The sequence below is a fragment of the Pristis pectinata genome, chromosome 22 (assembly GCF_009764475.1).
Source record: "Pristis pectinata isolate sPriPec2 chromosome 22, sPriPec2.1.pri, whole genome shotgun sequence".
NCBI lineage: Eukaryota > Metazoa > Chordata > Chondrichthyes > Rhinopristiformes > Pristidae > Pristis > Pristis pectinata.
This window is the reverse complement of record NC_067426.1, coordinates 236,820-256,525: the sequence shown is the minus strand read 5'-3', so window position 1 is coordinate 256,525 and position 19,706 is coordinate 236,820. Positions and strand designations below refer to the sequence as shown.

Genomic DNA, 19,706 nt, shown 5'->3' with positions numbered 1-19,706 from the left:
CTGAAGTAAGACTCACTGGTCTATAATTCCCAGGGTTATCCCTACTTCCTTTCTTAAACAAGGGAACAACATTTGCCACTCTCCAATCATCTGGCACTACTCCTGTGGCCAGCGAGGACGCTAAGATCGTCACCAAAGGCGCAGCAATCTCTTCCCATAGCTTCCGCAATAACCCTTGGATGTATCCCATCCAGCCCGGTGGAACTTGTCTATCCTAATGTTTTTCAATAGTTCCAGCACATCCTCTTTCCTCACATCCACATGCCCTAGCGTATCAGTCTGTCGTACGCCATCCTCACAAACGTCAAGGTCTCTCTCTTTGGTGAATACCGAAGCAAAGTATTCATTAAGGACCTCACCTACCCTCTTCCAACTCCAGGCACATGTTTCCTCTTTTACGCCCTGATCGGTCCTCACTCTAGTCATCCTCTTATTCTTCACATATATGTAGAACGCCTTGGGGTTTTAATTGATCCTACTCGCCAAGGACTTCTCACACCCCTTTCTAGCTCTCCTAAGTCCGTTCTTAAGCTCCCTCCTGGCTACCTTGTAACTCTCCAGAGCACTGTCTGATCCATGCTTTCTAAACCTCAGGTAAGCTTCTTTCTTCCTCTTGACAAGATATTCTACATCTCGTGTCAACCACAGTTCCTTCACTCTACCATCCTTACCCTGCCTCAATGGTAACATGAGATCCCAAGTCTTGTACTCAATGACTTGACCGATGAAGCGTTAAATGTGTCCAGGAAAGTTTTCTCAAACAGTAGGTAGACGGCTCTACTAGAGAGGGGGCAACACTCGACCTCCTGTTCAGAAATGAGGCTGGGCAGGTGACAGATATGTCAGTTGGGGAGCACTTAGGGACTAGCAACCATAATTCTATCAGTTTTTTAAAATAGTTATGGAAGAAGAACGACTGGTCCACAAATTAAAACCTAATTTGAGGCAAGGCAAATTTTGAAGACATTAGGCAGAAATTTACAAAGGTTGACTAGGAGAGACTGTGGCATGGTTAAGTGAACATGGGAGGCATTAAAAGTGAGATAGGGAGCGCTCAGGGACAGCATATTTCCTGTTAGAGTGAAGGGCAAGGCTGGCAGGATTCAGGAACCCTGGTTGACAAGGATATTGAGGCACTGGTTCAGGAAGAGGAGGCATATGTCAGGTATAGGCAGCGGTATAGGTATGAGGGAAATCAGGAGGGTGAAAAAGAGGACATGAGATAGCTTTGGCAGATACAGTGAAGGATGATCTTAAGAGATTCTACAAGTTTACTAAGGCGGGTGAGCCTAACATCAGAGGTGGTAAAGTTACTGGAGGGGATTCTGAGGGGCAGGATCTACCAGCATTTAGAAGGCAGGGCTGATAAGGAATAGTCAGCATGGCTTTGGATGTAAGAAATTGTGCTGACGTATTTGGTTTGAATTTTTTGAGGAGCTAATGAAGAAGAATGATGAGGGCAGGGAGGTAGATGTCATCTGTGTGAACGCTAACAAGGCCTTTGACAAGGTCTTGCATGGTAGGCTAGTTTGGAAGGTTAGATCACATGGAATCCAGGGTGAGCTAGCCAACTGCAGACAAAATTGGTTTGGTGGAAGAAGATAGAGGGTGGTACTACAGGGATATTATTCATATTGGAGGCCTGTAACCAATAGTATGCTACAGGGATCAGTGCTGGGTCCACAGTTGTTTGTCATCTATATTAATGATTTGGATGATAATGTTGGTAACTTGGTTAGTAAATTTGCAGATGACACCAAAACTGGTGGTGTAGGGAACAGTGAGTAAAGTTATCTAAGATTACAACAGCATGTAGATGAACTGGGGAAGTGGGCCAAGGAATGGCTGGTGGAATTTAACTTGGACAAGTGCAAGGTGCTCCATTTTGGTTATTTAAACCAGGGAAGGACCTACACAGTAAATGGTAGAGCCCTGGAGAGTATTGTAGAATAGAGACACCTAGGGGTACAGGTATGTAGTTCTCTGAGAGTGGTGGGAATGGAGAGATATGGTTGTGCTAGAGAGAGAGAGCACAGGAGATTTACCAGGATGTTGCCTGGATTGGATAGGGTGGGCTTGTTTTCCTTGGAGTGAAGGATGTTGAGGGGTGATCTTATACAAGTATATAAGATTATGAGAGGCACAGAAAGGGTAGTCAAAATCCTTTCCCCATGGCAGGAATATCAAGAACAAGGGGATACAGGGTTTAAGTTCAGAGGAAGGAGTCTTAAGGGGATTTAAGGTGAAAGTTTTTTTTGAAAACTCTAAGAGTGGTTAAAATGTGGAACTCTCTGTCAGAGATGGTGGTAGAATCAGATACAATCACAACATCTGGGAGGCATTTAGACAGATGCTCTGAATAGGCAAGACTTATGCAGGCAAACGTGATCAGTGTAAATAGGCAAATAAGTCCGGCTGTGAACATTGTGGGCCAAAGGGCACATTTCTGTGCTGTACATCTCTGATTCTACAATTCCATAACTATTAGACCAACATTTTCTAGCAGTAACAAAATAATCAATAGCAATGAACACTAGTCAAAAGATTAGCAGAAAGAGATCCAATAATAAATTTCAAAAAGAAACCAGACACATATGGCTCAAAGGAAAATGAAAGACTATGGGATCAGTTACCTGGACAGTTCCTTCAGAGAGCTGTCATGGGCACACTGGGTCAATAGCCTCCTTCAGGAGACAGAAATGTGGGCACTGAAAAAAAAGGCTTGGTGTGCAGCACAAAAACTTCAATTAAAATGGAATATGGCATCTTACTTGTTCTTGAACATCCTCAAACTCGGAGTTAGCAGCTCAATAAATATTGGAACAGCACCAGCTTCTATCACCACTTTAGTCTGGAAAGATGTACCTGAAGCTATATTTGTCAAAGCCCACGCTGCTTCAAACTTGAAAAGAAAAGAACAGTGTAAGCTAACATTTGGAATTTAACTTTCTTCCACATTGGCTAAACTGAAGTTCTCTGATTCACTTTTTGAATGCAGCTACTCCAGCAATACAGCTTGCACAAGTATTAATTTGCAAAGCAAAGCACATTGGATTACTTACCTCCAACTCCAAAAGCTGTTGTGTGAAGACAATAGAACTGCACACACGATGCTCAAATATCCCAATCAGTAAACTCAAAATGAGATTCTTCTGATTACTCAGCAAAATGTGTCAGGGAGGGCACATTCAATTCTTTCGATTCCTCCTCCTCATCCCACTCCAATCCAATCCAGAAAGGGACAGCCCCCTTCTTAGACCAAATTTACAATTCATGGAACTTGAATGAATTTCCACAAAATCACAACTTCAGAAAAAATAATCAAGGCCTTTTTTTCAAAAAAAGAATAAAACTTCAAAGCCAACCAGACTTGAATACAATAAATCCACAAATGCTGATCCAACTGATTAAAAGAAAAAATGTTTAAAGTGATGTCTAAACAGACTTTCATTTTCCTTCATTTTATTATACCTATTGAGAACTCTTAACAAGGATGCTCTGAAGACTAGGGTAGAAGCTTAGTGATTTATCCCAAAGTAAATGCATCCACAGATTATCTGAAGCAATCATTGGAGATTTCTTGACCTTGCAAACAGATTGCCAAGGTAAAAAACCAGGGCTTTCCTATTCAGCGATAAAGTTTGAGAGATTTATTTCAATCACCACGCAAAGCACAAATTCCCCACCACCACCACCACCACCATCATCACTTTATAGAACTCAGAACAGTACAGTGCAGTACGGGCCCTTCGGCTCACGATGTTGTGCCGACCTATATAAATCCACTCCATGACCAATCTAACCCTTCCCTCCTACATAGCCCATAACCCTCCATTTTTCTTACATCCATGTGCCTATCTAAGAGTCTTTTAAATGTCCCTATTGTATCAGCCTCTACCACCACCCCCAGCAGTGCGTCCCAGGCACTCAGCACTCTCTGTGTAAAAAACCTTTCTCTGACATCTCCCCTAAACTTTCCTCCACTCACCTAAGACTGATGTTCTCCGGTATTGGCCACTGCCGCCCTAGGAAAAAGATGCTGGCTGTCCACTCTATCTACGCCTCTCATAATCTTATAAACCTCTATCAAGTCGCCTCTCATCCTCCGTCACTCCAAAGAGAAAAGCCCTAGCTCTCTCAACCTTTCCTCATAAGACATTTTCTCTAACCCAGGTAGCATCCTGGTAAATCTCCTCTGAACCCTCTCTAAAGCTTCCACATCCTTCCTATAATGAGGTGACCAGAACTGAATACAATACTCTAAGTGTGGTCTAACCAGAGTTTTATAGAGTTGCAACATTACCTCGTGGTTCTTAAATTCAATCCCGCAACTAGTGAAGGCCAGCACACCATACACCTTCTTAACCACCCTATTAACGTGCAGCAACTTTGAGGGATCTATTGACCTGGACCCCAAGATCCCTCTGTTCCTCCACAATGATAAGAATCCTGCCATTAACCTTGTACTCCACCTTCAAGTTCGATCTTCCAAAGTGTATCACTTCACACTTATCCAGATTGAATTCCATCTGCCACTCCTCTGCCCAACTCTGCATCATATATGCAATATATTCAGAACTGGCATAATCATTATAGAACATGGAACAGGCCCTTCTGCCCATGATGTGGTGCCGAACTAAACTAGTAATTAAATGCCTAGCTAAACTAATCCCTTCTGCGTACACAATGTCCATACCCCTCCATTCTCTGCACATACATGCCCCTATATAAGAGCCTCCCAAACGCCTCAATCGCACCTGCCTCCACCACTACCCCAGGCAGCACATTCCAGGCACCCACCACTCTTTGTAAAAAAACTTGCCCTGCACTTCTTCTATGAATTTACCCCCCTCACCTTAAATACATGCCCTCTAGTGTTAGATATTTCGACCCTGGGAAATAGATACTGACTACACTATCTATGCCTCTCATAAACTTATATACTTCAATCAGGCCTCCCCTCAACCTCCACCTCTCCAGAGAAAACAACCCAAGTTCGTCAAACTTCTGCTCATAACACAAGCCCTCTAATCTAGACAGCATCCTGGTAAACCTCTTCTGCACCCTCTCTAAAGCTTCCACACCCTTCCTGTAATGGGATGACCAGAACTGAATGCAATACTCCAGATGCAGCCTAATCAGAGTTTTATAAAGCTGCAACATAACTTCCTGACTCTTAAACTCAATGCCTTGACTAATAAAGGCAAGTATGCTATATGCCTTCTTTACCACCCTATCAACCTGTGAAGCCACTTTCAGGGAGCTATGGACTTGGACCCCAAGATCCCTCTGTACATCAACACTGTTAAGGGTCTTGCCATTAACAGTGTACTGTCCCTTTACATTTGATCTCCCAAACTGCCACATCTCACATCTGGCCGGATTAAACTCCATCTGCCATTTCTCTGCCAATATCTGCAACCTATCTATATCCCACTGTATCCTTTGGCAATCTTCTATGCTATCCACATCACCACCAATCTTTGTATCGTCTGCGAACTTACTAACCCACCCATCCATATTTTCATCCAGGTCAATTATATATATCGTAAACATCAGAGGTCCCAGTACTGATACCTGTGGAAGACCACTCACCACAGACCTCCAGTCAGAATAAATCCCAGAGACCACTGCCCTCTGTGTTCTATAGGCAAGCCAATTCTCAATCCAAACAGCCAAGTCGCCATGGATCCCATACACCTTAATCTTCTTGATGAGCTTACCATGCAGGACCTTGTCAAACGCCTTACTAAAATATATGTAGACAACAGCTACAGCTCTACCTTCATCAATCACTGTTGTCACCTCTTCAAAAAACTGAATCAAGTTAGTAAGACACGACTTGCTCCGCACAAAACCATGCTGACTGTCCCTAATTAGGCCATGGTTTTCCAAATGCTCATAAATCATATCCCGACAAATTCTCTCCAATAGCTTCCATACCACCCATGTGAAATTCACTGGTCTATAGTTTCCAGGATTATCCCTATTTCCTTTCTTGAATAACGGAATAACATTAGCTACTTGCCAGTTCTCTGGGATCTCACCTAAGGCTAGAGAGGACACAAAGATCTTGGCCCCAGCAATCTCATCTCTTACCTCTCTCAATAACCCATCAGGCCCTGGGTACTTGAAGAGTTTAAATGTGCACTTGCTATTGGGAAAGCTAATTCCAGTACCAGTGTCTCTTTTGTTGCACTGGCCACATAATGATTAAAAACAAGTTCTCAAAAGCATTTAAGAATTCTGCAATGTCTATACCCTTAACTCTGTTCTTGTACAAATTTACACAAAGGTGGATAAAATCCCCTACTATTACAAGCTTGCTATTTTCTTAGAAATTTTCTACATCCTCAATTTACATAGGGCTTCCAGTCCAGGAAAACATTTCATTAAGCAAAAGCTTATAATTCAAAAAAAGTTTACCATTAGTTTAAATGTAAAAACAACAATAGGTTCCAGAGCTCAAGAATTTCAGTCAAAAACCTAAACAATTAAAAACACATCATAGAACATAAAACAATACAGCCCAGGAACAGGCCCTTCACCCCATGATGTCTGTGCCAACCCATGATGCCAATCCAAACCAATCCTATCTGCCTGCACATGGCCTACGCCTGTTCATGTGCCTATCCAAATCCCTCTTAAACACTGCTACTGTATCTGCTTGCACCACTTAACCGGGCAGCATGTTCCAGACACTCACCACTCTCTGTGTTAAAAAACTTGTCTCGTAAATCACCTTTAAGCTTTCCCCTTCTCACCTTAAAGCTATGCCCTGTAGTATTTGACATTTCCACCCTGGGAAAAAGACTATCTATCTCTCATCATTTTATATAATTCTATCAGGTCACACCTCAGCCTCCAACACTGCAGAGAAAACAATGCCAGGTTGTCCAACCTCGTAGCTAATACTCTGTAATCCAAGAAACATCATGGTAAACTTCTTCTGCACTTTCTCCAAAGCCTTCACATCCTCCCTGTTAATGCGGCGAACAGAACTGCCCACAATACTACAAGTGCTCTGCCCACAAGCACAAGCATCTGAAATAAAACATTGTTTATTTTTATGTATATATCTTATTCATTCAAGGGATGTGGGCTTCACAGCATTTAATTGCCCATCCCTAATTGAGAAGGTGGTGGTGAGCCGTCTTCTTGAACCACTGCAGTCCTTCAGATGTGGGTATACCCACAATGCTGTCAGAAAGAGAGTTCCAAGATTTTGACCCAATAATGGAGAAGAAACAGAAAAGTCAAGATGATGTCTGGCTTGGAGGCCCTTCCAGGTGGTGGTGTTCCCATGCTTTTGTGGCCCTTGTCCTTCTAGCTGGTAGAGGACATGGGTTCAGAAAGTGCTATCTAAGGCATCCTGGTGAGTTGTTGCAGTGCATCCTGTAGATGGCACAAACTGCTTCTACCGTCCACTGTTGGAGTGAGTGAATGGTTGTGGATGGGGTGTCTATCAGGCGACTGCTATGTTCTGCAGTATCTTGGGTGCAAGTCCATAGCTCCCTATAAGCGGCAAAAAAAGTAAATAAAGTGGTAAAGGCGGCGTACAGATGCTTGCCTTTATCAGTCAGGGCGTTAAGTATAAAAGTTAGCGAGTTATGTTGCAGCAGTATAAAACTTTGGCTAGGCCACATTTGGAGCATTGTGTGCAATTCTGGTCACCACACTATAAGGAGGATGTGGAGGCACAGTTTGCTGAAAGTGGCATCACAGGTAGATAGGGTGGTGAAGAAGGCATTTGGCATTTCATCAGTCAGGGCATTGAGTGGATGAGTTGAGAAGTTATGATGCAGTTATATAACACTTTGGTGAGGTGCACTTGGGAGTATTGTGTAGAGTTTCGGTCACCCTTTTAGAGGAAGGATGTTATTAAACTGGAAAGAGTGCAGAAAAAAATTACCAGGATGTTGCCTGGACTTGGGGACTTGAGTTACAAGGAGAGGTCGGGTAGACTACGATTTTATTCCCTGGAATGTAGGAGATTGAGGGGTGACCTGAGAGGTATATAAGATCATGAGGAGCATAGACAGGGTGAAAGCACATAGTCTTTTTCCCAGGGAGGGGGTGCTAAAAAGAACAGGGCATAGGTTTAAGATCGGAGACGAGAGATTTAAAGGGGACATCAGGGGCAGTTTCTTCACACAAAGGGTGGTGTGTATTTGGAATGAGCTGCCAGTAGTGGTTGAGGTAGGCACATTAGCAACATCTAAAAGCCATCTAGGTAAGTACATGGATAGGAGGGGTTTAGAGGGCTATGAGCCAAACGTGGGCAAATGGGACTAGCTTGCTGGGCAACACAGTTGGCATGGACAAGATGGGCTGAAGGGCCCATTTCCATGCTGTATCACTCTATGATTCTATGACTCCTCACTCCCCAAATGAGGCCAAATCAGTAGAGATCAGAAAGCATGTTGCCTCCTTGCCAGGGGTGTATTACAGACCTCCTGACAGTCAATGAAAGATAGAGGAACAGATATGTAGGCAGATTTCAAAGGGATGCAATAAAAATAGGGTTATAGAATGAGGGCATTTTAATCTTCCAGGTATTAACTGGGAATGCATTAGCACAAAAGGCTCGCATGGGGGGCAAGGGAGCACAGAATGTTTGAGATGTGAATGTGTTCAAGGAACTTTTTGACACTGTACGTAAATAGACTAACAAGGGAAAGGGCACTACTGGACCTTATCTTGGGGAATGAGGAATGAGGGAAGGAGTATCAGTGGGGGAGCATTTTGTGACTATTAGATATGTAGGCAGATTTTGGAAAGATGTAAAAGCAACAGGATTGTCGTAGTGGGAGACTTTAACTTCACCAATATTGGCTGAGGCTTCCTTAGTGTAAGAGGCTTAGACAGGGCAGAATTTGTTAGGTGCATCCAAAAGGGTTTCTTGAAACAGTATGTAGATAGACATTATGTAGCATAAGACATTATATAGATAGATGTATGTAGCAGAACATTCTCAAGGGGGAGGGGGAGCAGCCAGAAATTGTTGTGCATGTTGACACAAATGACATGGGTTGAGAAAGGGATGAGGTCCTGCAGAGTGAATAGAGGGAGCTAGGGAACAAGTTGAAAAGCAGGACATCGAGGTTAGTAACCTCTGGATTATTTCCATTGCCAAGTGCTAGTGAGGGCAAGAAGAGGAGGATATGAATGTGTGGATGAAAAATTGCTGTAGGTGGCAGGGAATCAGATTTTTTGACCATTGGGATCTCTTCTGAGGCAGAGGTGACCTGCACAAGAGGGACGAGTGCACCTGAACTGGAGCGGGACCAATATCCTGGAGGACAGATTTGCTAGTGCTACTAGGGTGGGTTTAAACTAGTACGGCAGAAGGGTAGGATCCAAAGCAGCAGGGGGGCAAATGAGAGGCTGGAAAGTGATGCAGAGGTTGAATAGACATAACAGACAGGAGAAAAGCAGGGAGTGAGGGAAGCCTATTGGATTAAATTGCATTTACTTCAATGCAAGAGGTCTGACAGATAAGGCAGATGAACTTAGGGCTTGGATAGCTATGTGGGAATGGGATACTACAGCCATCACATGGCTAAGGGAGGGACAGGACTGGCAGCTTATTGTTCCAGGGTACAGGTGCTGTAGGTGGGATAGAGGCAGAAGAAAGACGAGGGGAAGCTGTATTTTTGATTAAGGAGAATGTCACAGCAGTAGTCCGAGATGAAATTACTGAAGGATCATCTAGTGAGGCTTTATGGTGGACCTCAGAAGTAAGGGAGTGATTACCTTGTTGGGGTTGTACTATAGCCTCAAGAAATTTAACAGGATTAGAAGAACAAATATACAGCGAGACTGTGGAGAAGATGCAAGAAATAATACGGTTGTTATAGTAGGGGATTTTAACTTTCATAACATAGTCTGGACTGCCATACTGTTAAGGGCTTAGATGGGAAGTTTCCTTGGGCAATATATAGAGGGCCCTACTCGGGAGAAGACAAAGCTCGACCTATTCTTGGGTAATAGAGCAGGGCAAGGGACTGAGGTGGGGAGCACTTGGGACCAGTGACCATAGTTCTACTAGTTTTAAATTAGTTATGCAGAGCGACAGACTGGTCCACGGGCTCAAGTTCTAAATTAAGGCAAGCAAATTTTGACAGTACAAGACAGAAGCTTGCAAGAGTTGATTGGAGTAGGTTGTATGCAGGTGAAGGGACCACCTGCAAGTGGGAGGCTTTTAAATGTGAGGCAGTGAGAGCTCAAGGCCTGCATGTTCCTGTTAGAGTGAAGGTCAAGGCTGGTAGGAGTAGGGAACCCTGGATGACAAAAGATGTTTGAGGCCCTGGCAAAGAAAAAAGGGTCAGGTACAGGTAGCTGGGATCATGGATCCCCGGAGTACAAGGGATGCAGGAGTGTACTCAAGAAAGAAATCAGAAGGGCAAAAATGGGGCATGAGATAACTTTGGCAGAGAAGACTAAGGAAAATCCAAACAGATTTTATAAGTATATAAAGTAAAAAGAGTAACTAGAGAGAGAATAGGACACCTCAAAGACTAAAGAGGGCATCTATGGATGGAGCCGCAGGAGATAGGCAAGGTCTTTAATGAATATTTCTCCTCTGTTTTTACTGTGGAAAAAGACAAGATGAATTTAGCACGTGGAATTATGATCGGCATGTGGAATTATGATGTTGTAACCATTAGTGAGACTTGGTTGCAGCAGGCGCAGGACTGGCAGCTCAATGTTCCAGGGTTCCGATGTTACAGACATGATAGAGGAGGAGGTGTGAAAGGGGGAGGGGTGGCATTACTCATCAGGGAAAATGTCCTGACGGGGAGCTGACGGGATTTTCACCAGGCTGCTTCGAGAGGCTAGGGAGGAGATTGTTGAACCGTTGGTAAGGATCTTTGAGTCCTCATTGTCCAGAGGGATGGTGCCGGAGGATTGGAGGGTTGCAAATGTTGTCCCCTTGTTCAAAAAAGGTAATAGGGATAGGCCAGGGAACTATAGACTGGTGAGTCTCACGTCTGTGGTGGGTAAGCTGTTAGAAAGGATTCTAAGGGATAGGATTTATGAACACCTAGAGAATCATGGACTGATTAGGGACAGCCAGCATGGCTTTGTGAAGGGAAGATCTTGCCTCACAAGCCTGATAGAGTTCTTTGAGGAGGTGACCAGGAAGATTGATGAGGGCAATGCGGTGGATGTGGTTTACATGGATTTTAGTAAGGCGTTTGATAAGGTTCCTCATGGTAGGCTTCTTCAGAAGGTCAGAGGCCGAGGGATCCAAGGAAGCTTGGCTGTGTGGATTAGGAATTGGCTTGCATGTAGAAAGCAGAGGGTTGTGGTGGAAGGAGTGCCTCGGATTGGAAGGTAGTGATTAGTGGTGTCCCGCAGGGATCGTTCTGGGACCTCTACTTTTGTGATATTTATAGATGACTTAGATGAGGGGGTGGAGGGCTGGGTTAGTAAGTTTGCGGACGACACTAAGATCGGCGGTGTTGTGGATAGTGTGGAGGGCTGTCGGAGCTTACAGAGGGATATTGATAGGATGCAGAGCTGGGCTGACAAGTGGCAGATGGAGTTCAATCTGCAGAAGTGCGAGGTGGTACACTTTGGAAGGACAAACTCCAGGACAGAGTACTGGGTAAATGGCAAGGTACTTGGCAGTGTGGAGGAGCAGAGGGATCTGGGGGTTCATATTCACAGTTCATTGAAAGTTGCCTCACAGGTGGAAAGAGCAGTTAAGAAGGCCAATGGGATGTTGGCTTTCATAAGTCGCGGGACTGAGTTTAAGAGCCGCGAAGTGATGATGCAGCTTTACAAAACTCTAGTTAGGCCACACTTAGAGTACTGTGTTCAGTTCTGGTCGCCTCATTATAGGATGTGGAGGCGTTGGAGAGGGTGCAGAGGAGATTTACCGGGATGCTGCCTGGATTAGAGAGTATTGAATATGAGGAGAGGCTTAAGGTGCTAGGGCTTTATTCACTGGAAAGGAGGAGGATGAGAGGAGACATGATAGAGGTATATAAAATATTGAGAGGAATAGATAGAGTAGACTGTCAGCGCTTCCTTCCCAGGGCACCAATGCTCAAGACGAGAGGGCATGGCTTTAAGGTTATGGGTGGGAGGTTCAGGGGAGATGTCAGGGGGAGGTTTTTCACCCAGAGAGTGGTTGGTCCATGGAATGCACTACCTGGGGTGGTGGTGGAGGCAGATTCATTGGACAGGTTCGAGCCTGTTGGATAGGCATATGGAGGAGTGTGGGATGGGGGGATATGCGGGAGGAAGGGGTTAGGTAGTGTGAGGGTGGTTTGATGGATGGCACAACATGGTGGGCCAAAGGGCCTGTTTTGTGCTGTATGGTTCTACGGTTCTGTGGTTCTATGGTGGTCACAGCAGTGCTCAGAGAGGACATACTGGAGGGGTTGTCAACTGAGGCAATATGGGTGGAACTGAGGAATAAGAAAGGGATGACCACGTTAATGGGACTATATTATAGACCTCCCAATAGTCAGCGGGATTTAGAGGAACAAATGTGTAGAGAGATAGCAGACAGTTGCAAGAAATATAAGGTTGTAATTGTAGGTGATTTTAACTTTCCACGTATTGACTGAAACTCCCATACTGTAAAGGGATTGGATGGGATAGAGTTCATCAAATGTGTTCAGGAAAGTTTCCTTAAACAATATGTAGAGGTCCCAACTAGAGAGAGCGCAATCTTAGAGGACAGCAAGTGGGAGAGTCTGGACCAACCACTGACCCTGGAGGAGCTGACTGGCTCCATCCGTTCCTTTGAGTCGAGTAAAACTCCCTGAAGCGACGGCTTACCGGCGGAGTTGCACTCGGCTCTGTGGGACTGGATGGGCCCCAACCTGCTGGAAGTGTACAATGCTATGCTTCGAGCTGGCAGCATGTCAGAGTCCATGAGGAAGGGTACCATTACCCTCATCTACAAGCAGAAGGGGGAGAGGGAGGACATCAGGAATTGGAGACCCATCTCACTGTCGAACGTGGACTATAAGATCCTGTCCAAGGCCATCGCCAACAGGGTCAAGTCTGCTCTGGGACAGGTGATCCACCCGGACCAAACCTGTGCTGTACCTGGCAGGAAGATCTTTGACAGCCTTGTGCTGCTCAGAGATACGATCGCCTACGTGCAGGACAGAGGGGTGGACACTTGCCTGGTCAGCTTGGACCAGGAGAAGGCCTTCGACAGGATATCACACACGTACATGTTGGACGTGCTCTCCAAAATGGGCTTTGGGAGGGAATCAGGAATTGGATCCAACTGCTCTACACAGACATCCGTAGCGCAGTCCAAATCAATGGGTGGGAAACAGACAGCTTCCCCATCAAGTCTGGAGTCAGGCAGGGCTGCCCTCTCTCCCCTGTCTTGTTCGTGTGCTGTATAGAAACCTTTGCTGAATCCATCAGGAAGGACGAGAGCATCAGAGGGGTGATGTTGCCAGGCAGTGGGGTCACCCAGGTGAAAACCTCCCTGTACATGGATGATGTCGCCGTCTTCTGCTCAGACCCGAGGCCAGTCGGCAGATTGATCAGCATCTGCGACCAGTTTGAGTTGGCATCAGGGGCCAGAGTCAACCGTGCGAAGAGCGAGGCCATGCTCTTTGGCAAGTGGCCTGACCGATCCAACATCCCCATCACCGTCAGGCCTGACTATCTGAAGGTGCTGGGGATCTGTTTCGGAGGGGCCGGGGCATGCAACAAAAATTGGCGGGAGCGGATTGGGAAGGTGAAGCAGAAACTGGGACTGTGGGAACGGCGCTCCCTATCGATAACTGGGAAGAACCTGGTCATCAGGTGTGAGGTGCTCTCAGGGCTGCTGTACTTGGCGCAGGTGTGGCCTGTTCCCCGCTCCTCCGGCTTGGAAATCACCCGTGCCATTTTCTGGTTCATCTGGGGATCCAAGATGGAGCAGGTCTGATGGGTCACCATGCACAAGTCCCTGGACAATGGGGGTAAAGGTGTCCCCAATGTCGCCCTCATCCTGATGACCACCTTCGTCTGTGGCTGCATCAGGCTCTGCATGGAACCCAAATACGTGGGCACCAAGTGTCACTACGTACCGAGGTTCTACCTGTCCCGGCTGTTGCGAAGGATGGGCCTGGTCCCATGGCCACACGGCGTCCCAGCCAGCTGGACGTTGCCCCACTACCTGTCCTTCATGGAAAAGTTCTTCCGGACCAATCCCTTGGACCACAAGTCCATCAGGAAGTGGTCAGCACGGAACATCCTGCAGACACTGCAGGAGAAGGACTCGATGGACACCATGGGGTGGTTCCCTGAGCAGACTGTCCAGACCATCTGGCAGAATGCCTCATCGCCAGAACTCACCAACAAGCACCAAGACCTCGCTTGGCTGGTGGTGAGAGGGGCCCTCCCAGTCAGATCCGTCCTGCACGGTTGGGGCATCACCCCCAGCGCGCGCTGCCCCCGGGAGGACTGCGCTGGGGACGAGACGGTTGCCCACCTCTTTGCGGGCTGTGGGTTTGCGAGGAGGGGGTGGCGAAAGATGCAGGGATCCTTGTCACATTTCATCCCCAGCAGCAGCGTAACAGAGGATTCTCTGATCTACAGGCTGTTCCCGGGGACACACATAGAGACGGACATCAACTGCTGCTGGAAGGTCATCAACTCGGTGAAAGACGCCCTTTGGTCTGCCCAAAAATTGTTGGTCTCCCAGCACTGCGAGATGTCCATAGGGGAATGCTGCTGACTAGCACATTCCAGGCTGCAGGAGTACGTGCTGAGGGATGCACTGAAGCTGGGGGCAGCCAGCGCGAGGGCTCGGTGGGGAAGGACAACAGTTTAGGGTTCTTCTGCCACAGGAGGAGGGGCGGGGTCAGGCGAGGAAGCCCCTCAAATGTTGTAAATATGGGATTTGGGAATCCCCCCAGGGAGCCACACCTGTGGCATCTGTGCTGTGTTTTTTATATATAAAAAGGTAACACTAAGAATTGAACTGTACACGAATGTAAAGGTTTGAACAGTTTTATTATTGTATATAGTTTCTTTTATTATGAATAAAGTTTATTTTGAAAAAAAAATACTGGATCTCCTCTGAGGGAATGAGACAGGGCAGGTGACAGAAGTGTGTGTAGGGGTACACTTTGGATCTAGTGATCATAATTCCATTAGTTTCAAGATAATCATGGAGACAGATAGGACTGGCTCTTGGGTTGAGATTCTAAGTTGGAGTAAGGCCAATTTGGATGGCATCAGAAGGGATCTGGCAGGTGTGCATTGGGATAGGCTGTTTTCCAGCAAAAAAATGTTTGGTAAGTGCTACGCTTTCAAAAGTGAAATATTGAGAATACAGAATCCGTATGTTCCTGTTAGGATAAAAGGCAAGGCTAACAGGTTTAGGGGACCTTGGTTATCGAGAGCTATTGAGGCCCTGGTAAAGAAAAAGAAGGTGGCGCATACAGAAGGTGGTATAGGCAGTTAGGATCAAATTAGGTGCTTGAGGAGTTTAAGAAATGCAAGGGAACACTTGAGAGAAATCAGGAGGGCTAAAAGAGGACATGAGGTCGCTTTGGCAGACAGGGTGAAAGAGAATCCCAAGGGTTTCTATAGCTATATTAAGAGCAAAAGGACAGCAAGGGACAAAATTGGTCCTCTTGAAGATCAGTGTGGTCATCTATGCATGGAGCCAAAAGAGATGGGTGATATCTTAAATGAATTTTATGCATCTGTATTTACTCTGGAGACAGATGTAGAGACTATAGAACTGAGGCAAAAGAGTAGTGGGGTCCTGGACCATATCTGGAATACGGAAGAGGAGCCGCTGGCTGTCTTGAAACGAATTAAGGTGGATAAATCCCCAGGACCTCACAAGGTGTCCCTTTGGACCTAGTGGGACGCTAGTACAGAAACTGCAGGGGCCCTGGCAGAGATATTTAAAACATCCTTAGCCACAGGTGAGGTGCCAGACGACTGGAGGACAGCTAATGTTGTTCTGTGGTTCAAGAAAGGCTCCAAGAATAACTAAGGAAATTATAGGCCGATGAACTTGATGTCAGACGTGGCTAAATTTTTGGAAGGTATTCTAAGGGACAGGATATGTAAGTATTTGGATAGACAGGGCCTGATTAGGGATAGCTAACACGGCTTTGTGTGTAGTAGTCATGTCTAACCAATCTTATAAAGTTTCTCAGGGAGGTTACTAACAAGGTCGATGAAGGAAAGGCGGTGTATATTGTTTACATGGACTTTAGCAAGGCCTTTGGCAAAGTCTCGCATGGGAGGCTGGTCCAGAAGGTTAAGTCGCTTGGCATTTAGGATGAAGTAGCCCATTGGATTCAACATTGGCTTAGCGGGAGAAGCCAGAGAGTGGTAAGTAGATGGTCGTCTCTCTGACTGGAGACTGTGACTAGTGGTGTGCCACAGGGATCGGTGTTGGGTCAGCTGTTGTTTGTCATCTATATTAATGATTTAAGTAATAATGTGGTAAACTGGATCAGCAAATTTGCAAATGACACCAAGATTGGGGCGTAGTGGACAGCGAGGAAGGCTATCAAAGCTTGCAGTGTGATCTTGAGCAGCTAGGAAAATGTGCTGAAAAATGGCAGATGGAATTTAATGCAGACAAGTGTGAGTTGTTGCACTTTGGGAGGACAAACCAGGGTAAGACTTACACAGTGAATGGTAGGGCTCTGAGGTGTGTGGTAGAACAAAGGGACCTGGGAATACAGATTCATAATTCTTTGAAAGTGGCGTCACAGGTAGATAGGGTCATAAAGGGAGCTTTTGGCACATTGGCTTTCATAAATCAAGGCATTAAGTAGAGGAGTTGGGATGTTATGTTGAAGTTGTACAAGACATTGGTGAGGCGGAATTTAGAGTATTGTGTGCAGTTCTGGTCACCTACCTACAGTGAGCGGAGAAAATTTACAAGGATATTGCCGGGACTTGATAACCTGAGTTACAGGGAAAGGTCGAATAGGTTAGGACTTTATTCCCCGGAGTGCAGGAGAATGAAGGGAGATCTTACAGAGGTATAGAAAATTATGAGGGGTGTAGATAGGGCGAATGCATGCAGGCTTTTTCCCCTCAGGTTGGGTGAGACTAGAACTATAGGTTTAGGGTGAAAGGTGAAATACTTGAGTGGAATCTGAGGGGAAACTGCTTCACTCAGAGGGTGGTGCGAGTGTGGAACGAGCTGCCAGTGTAAGTGGGAGTTGCAGGTTCAATTGTACCATTTAAGAGAAATTCGTATAGGTCCATGGATGGGAGGGGTTTGGAGGAATATGGTCCGGGTCCAGGTAGAAGGGACCAGGCAGAAGATCAAAGTACAGAAGTACAAAGGGACTTGGGGGTACTCGTGCAGGATACCCTAAAGGTTAACCAACAGGTTGGATCGGCGGTAAAGAAAGCGAATGCTATGTTAAGTAAGGAAGTGTTGATGAGGCTCTATGGGGCACTAGTGAGGCCTCATTTGGAGTACTGTGTGCAGTTTTGGGCCCCTTATCTTAGGAAGGATGTACTGATGTTGGAGAGGGTTCAGAAAAGATTTACGAGGATGATTCCTGGAATGAAAGGGCTTACATATGATGAGTGCTTGTCGGTTCTTGGACTGTATTCATTAGAGTACAGAAGAATGAGGGGGGACCTCATAGAAACATTTAGAATGTTGAAAGGACTGGACAGAGTAGATGTGGTTAAGCTGTTTCCCCTGGTGGGTGAGTCCAGGACTAGAAGGCACAATCTTAGAATTAGAGGGTACCGGTTTAAAACGGAAATGAGGAGAAATTTCTTTCGCCAGAGGGTAGTGAAAATATGGAATTCTTTGCCACATACAGCTGTGGAGGCCTAATCACTGGGGCCGTTTAAGGAGGAGATTGATAGGTATCTAATTAGTCAAGCTATCAAGGGATATGGGGATAAGGCCGGAAATTGGGGCAAGACAGGAATAGTATTAGTTTAGCTCATGGAGCAGACTCGATGGGCCAAATGGCCTACTTCTGCTCCTTTGACTTGTCTTCTCTTGTCTTGTGATCAGGTTGGCATGCACAAGATGGACCAAAAGGCTTATTTCTGTGCTGTAATACTCTATGACATGAAGACTTCAAAACTAGGAAAAATACATGGGGAAGTCTTGGGAATAGTCTGCATTACAGTAGAGGAGGTGCTGTCTTAAAAGGTATGAAGCTACTTCTCCTGCCAACTCTGCATCATATATGCAACATATTGAGAAGTGGCATAATCATTATAGAACATGTAACAGTACAGCACAGGAACAGGCCCTTTTGCCCGCAACGTTGTGCTGAATTAATTAAGTTAGTAATTAAATGCCTACTAAATTAAGCCCTTCTCCCTACATAATTCCATATCCCTCCACCCTGCATATTCATATGCCTGTCTGAGAGCCTCTTAAATGACTCTATCGTATTTGCCTTCACCACCACCCCCGGCAGCACATTCCAGGCACCCACCACTCTCTGCGTAAAAAACCTGCCTGCACATCTCCTTTAAACTTTCCCTCTCTCACCTTGAATGCATGTATTAGACAAAATGCACACAGTCTTTTTCCCAGGGTTGGGGAATCAAGAACTAGAGGGCAAAGGTTTAAGCTGAGACTAGAGAGATTTAATAGAAACCCGAGGGGCAACTTTTTCACCCAGATGGTGGTCAGCATTATGGATTGAGCTGCCAGGAGAAGTGGTTGAGGCAGGTACATTAACAACATTTAAAAGATAATTGGACAGGTACATGGATAGGAAAGGTTTCAAGGGAATATGGGCCAAACACGGGCAAATGGAATTAGCTTAGATGGGAATCTTGGTCCGCATGGACTAGTTAGGCCAAAGGGCCTGTTTCTGTGCCTTATGACTCTATGACCAACTGGAGCCAGGACCATACTGGATCTTGTATTGGGAAATGAGCCAAACCAGGTGATTGGGGTTTAATTGGGAGAATATTTTGGGAATACTAATCACAACTCCTTAAATGTTAAGATAGATTTGAATATGGGTAACCTGGACCTCAGGGGAAAATGCTGAATTGGGAAAAGGCAAATTGCAACAATATTAGGCAGAAGCTTGGGAGAGTAAATTGGCAGCAGCTGTTATTGGGCAAGTCCACATGTGGCATGTGAGAGTTGTTTAAAGACCAACTGATCAGAATTCAGTACCGGCATGTTCCAGTAAGGAGGAAAGACCAGGATGGCAAGGTTTGGAACCATGAACGATGAAAGATGTTGTAAATTTAGTCAAAAAGTGAAAGGAAGCATATGAAAGGTTTATGAAGCTGAAACCAGACAGGGCCATTAAGGAATATAAAGAAAGCAGGGAATTAGGAGGGCCAAAAGGGGCCATGAAATGTCTTTGACAAGTAGCAATATCCCAAGGCATTTTAAACATCCATTAAAAAACAAGAGAAGAGAGTAGGAACACTTAATTATGAAGGAGGGAATTTATGCCAATAGCCAGAGGATGTGAGCAAGGCACTAAAGGGCCTGGGTTGTAGGGAGGGGTTGGCCAGGCCAGGTCTTTATTCCTTGGAGCGTAGTAGAATAAGGGGTGACGTTATAGAGGTTTATAAAATCATGAGGGGCAGAGATAAGGCGGATGGTAACAGTCTTTTTCCCAGGGTAGGGGAGTCCAAAACTAGGGGGCATAGATTTAGGGTGAGAGGGGAAAAATTCAAAAAGGATTTGAGGGGCAACTTTTTCACGCAGACGATGGTGAGTATATAGAATGACGCTACTAAAAAGT

The 19,706-nt window shown here is 45.5% G+C and overlaps 1 protein-coding gene across 1 annotated transcript in view; it reads right to left on the bottom strand.

The window, feature by feature from the left end:
- Positions 1-19,706, bottom strand: part of LOC127581604 (importin subunit alpha-7-like) — a 127,086-nt gene that overhangs the window by 29,602 nt on the left and 77,778 nt on the right. The window contains 2 exon segments of the mRNA XM_052036106.1: positions 2,772-2,803; positions 2,806-2,902. Coding sequence (XP_051892066.1) covers positions 2,772-2,803; positions 2,806-2,902 — 129 coding nt within the window.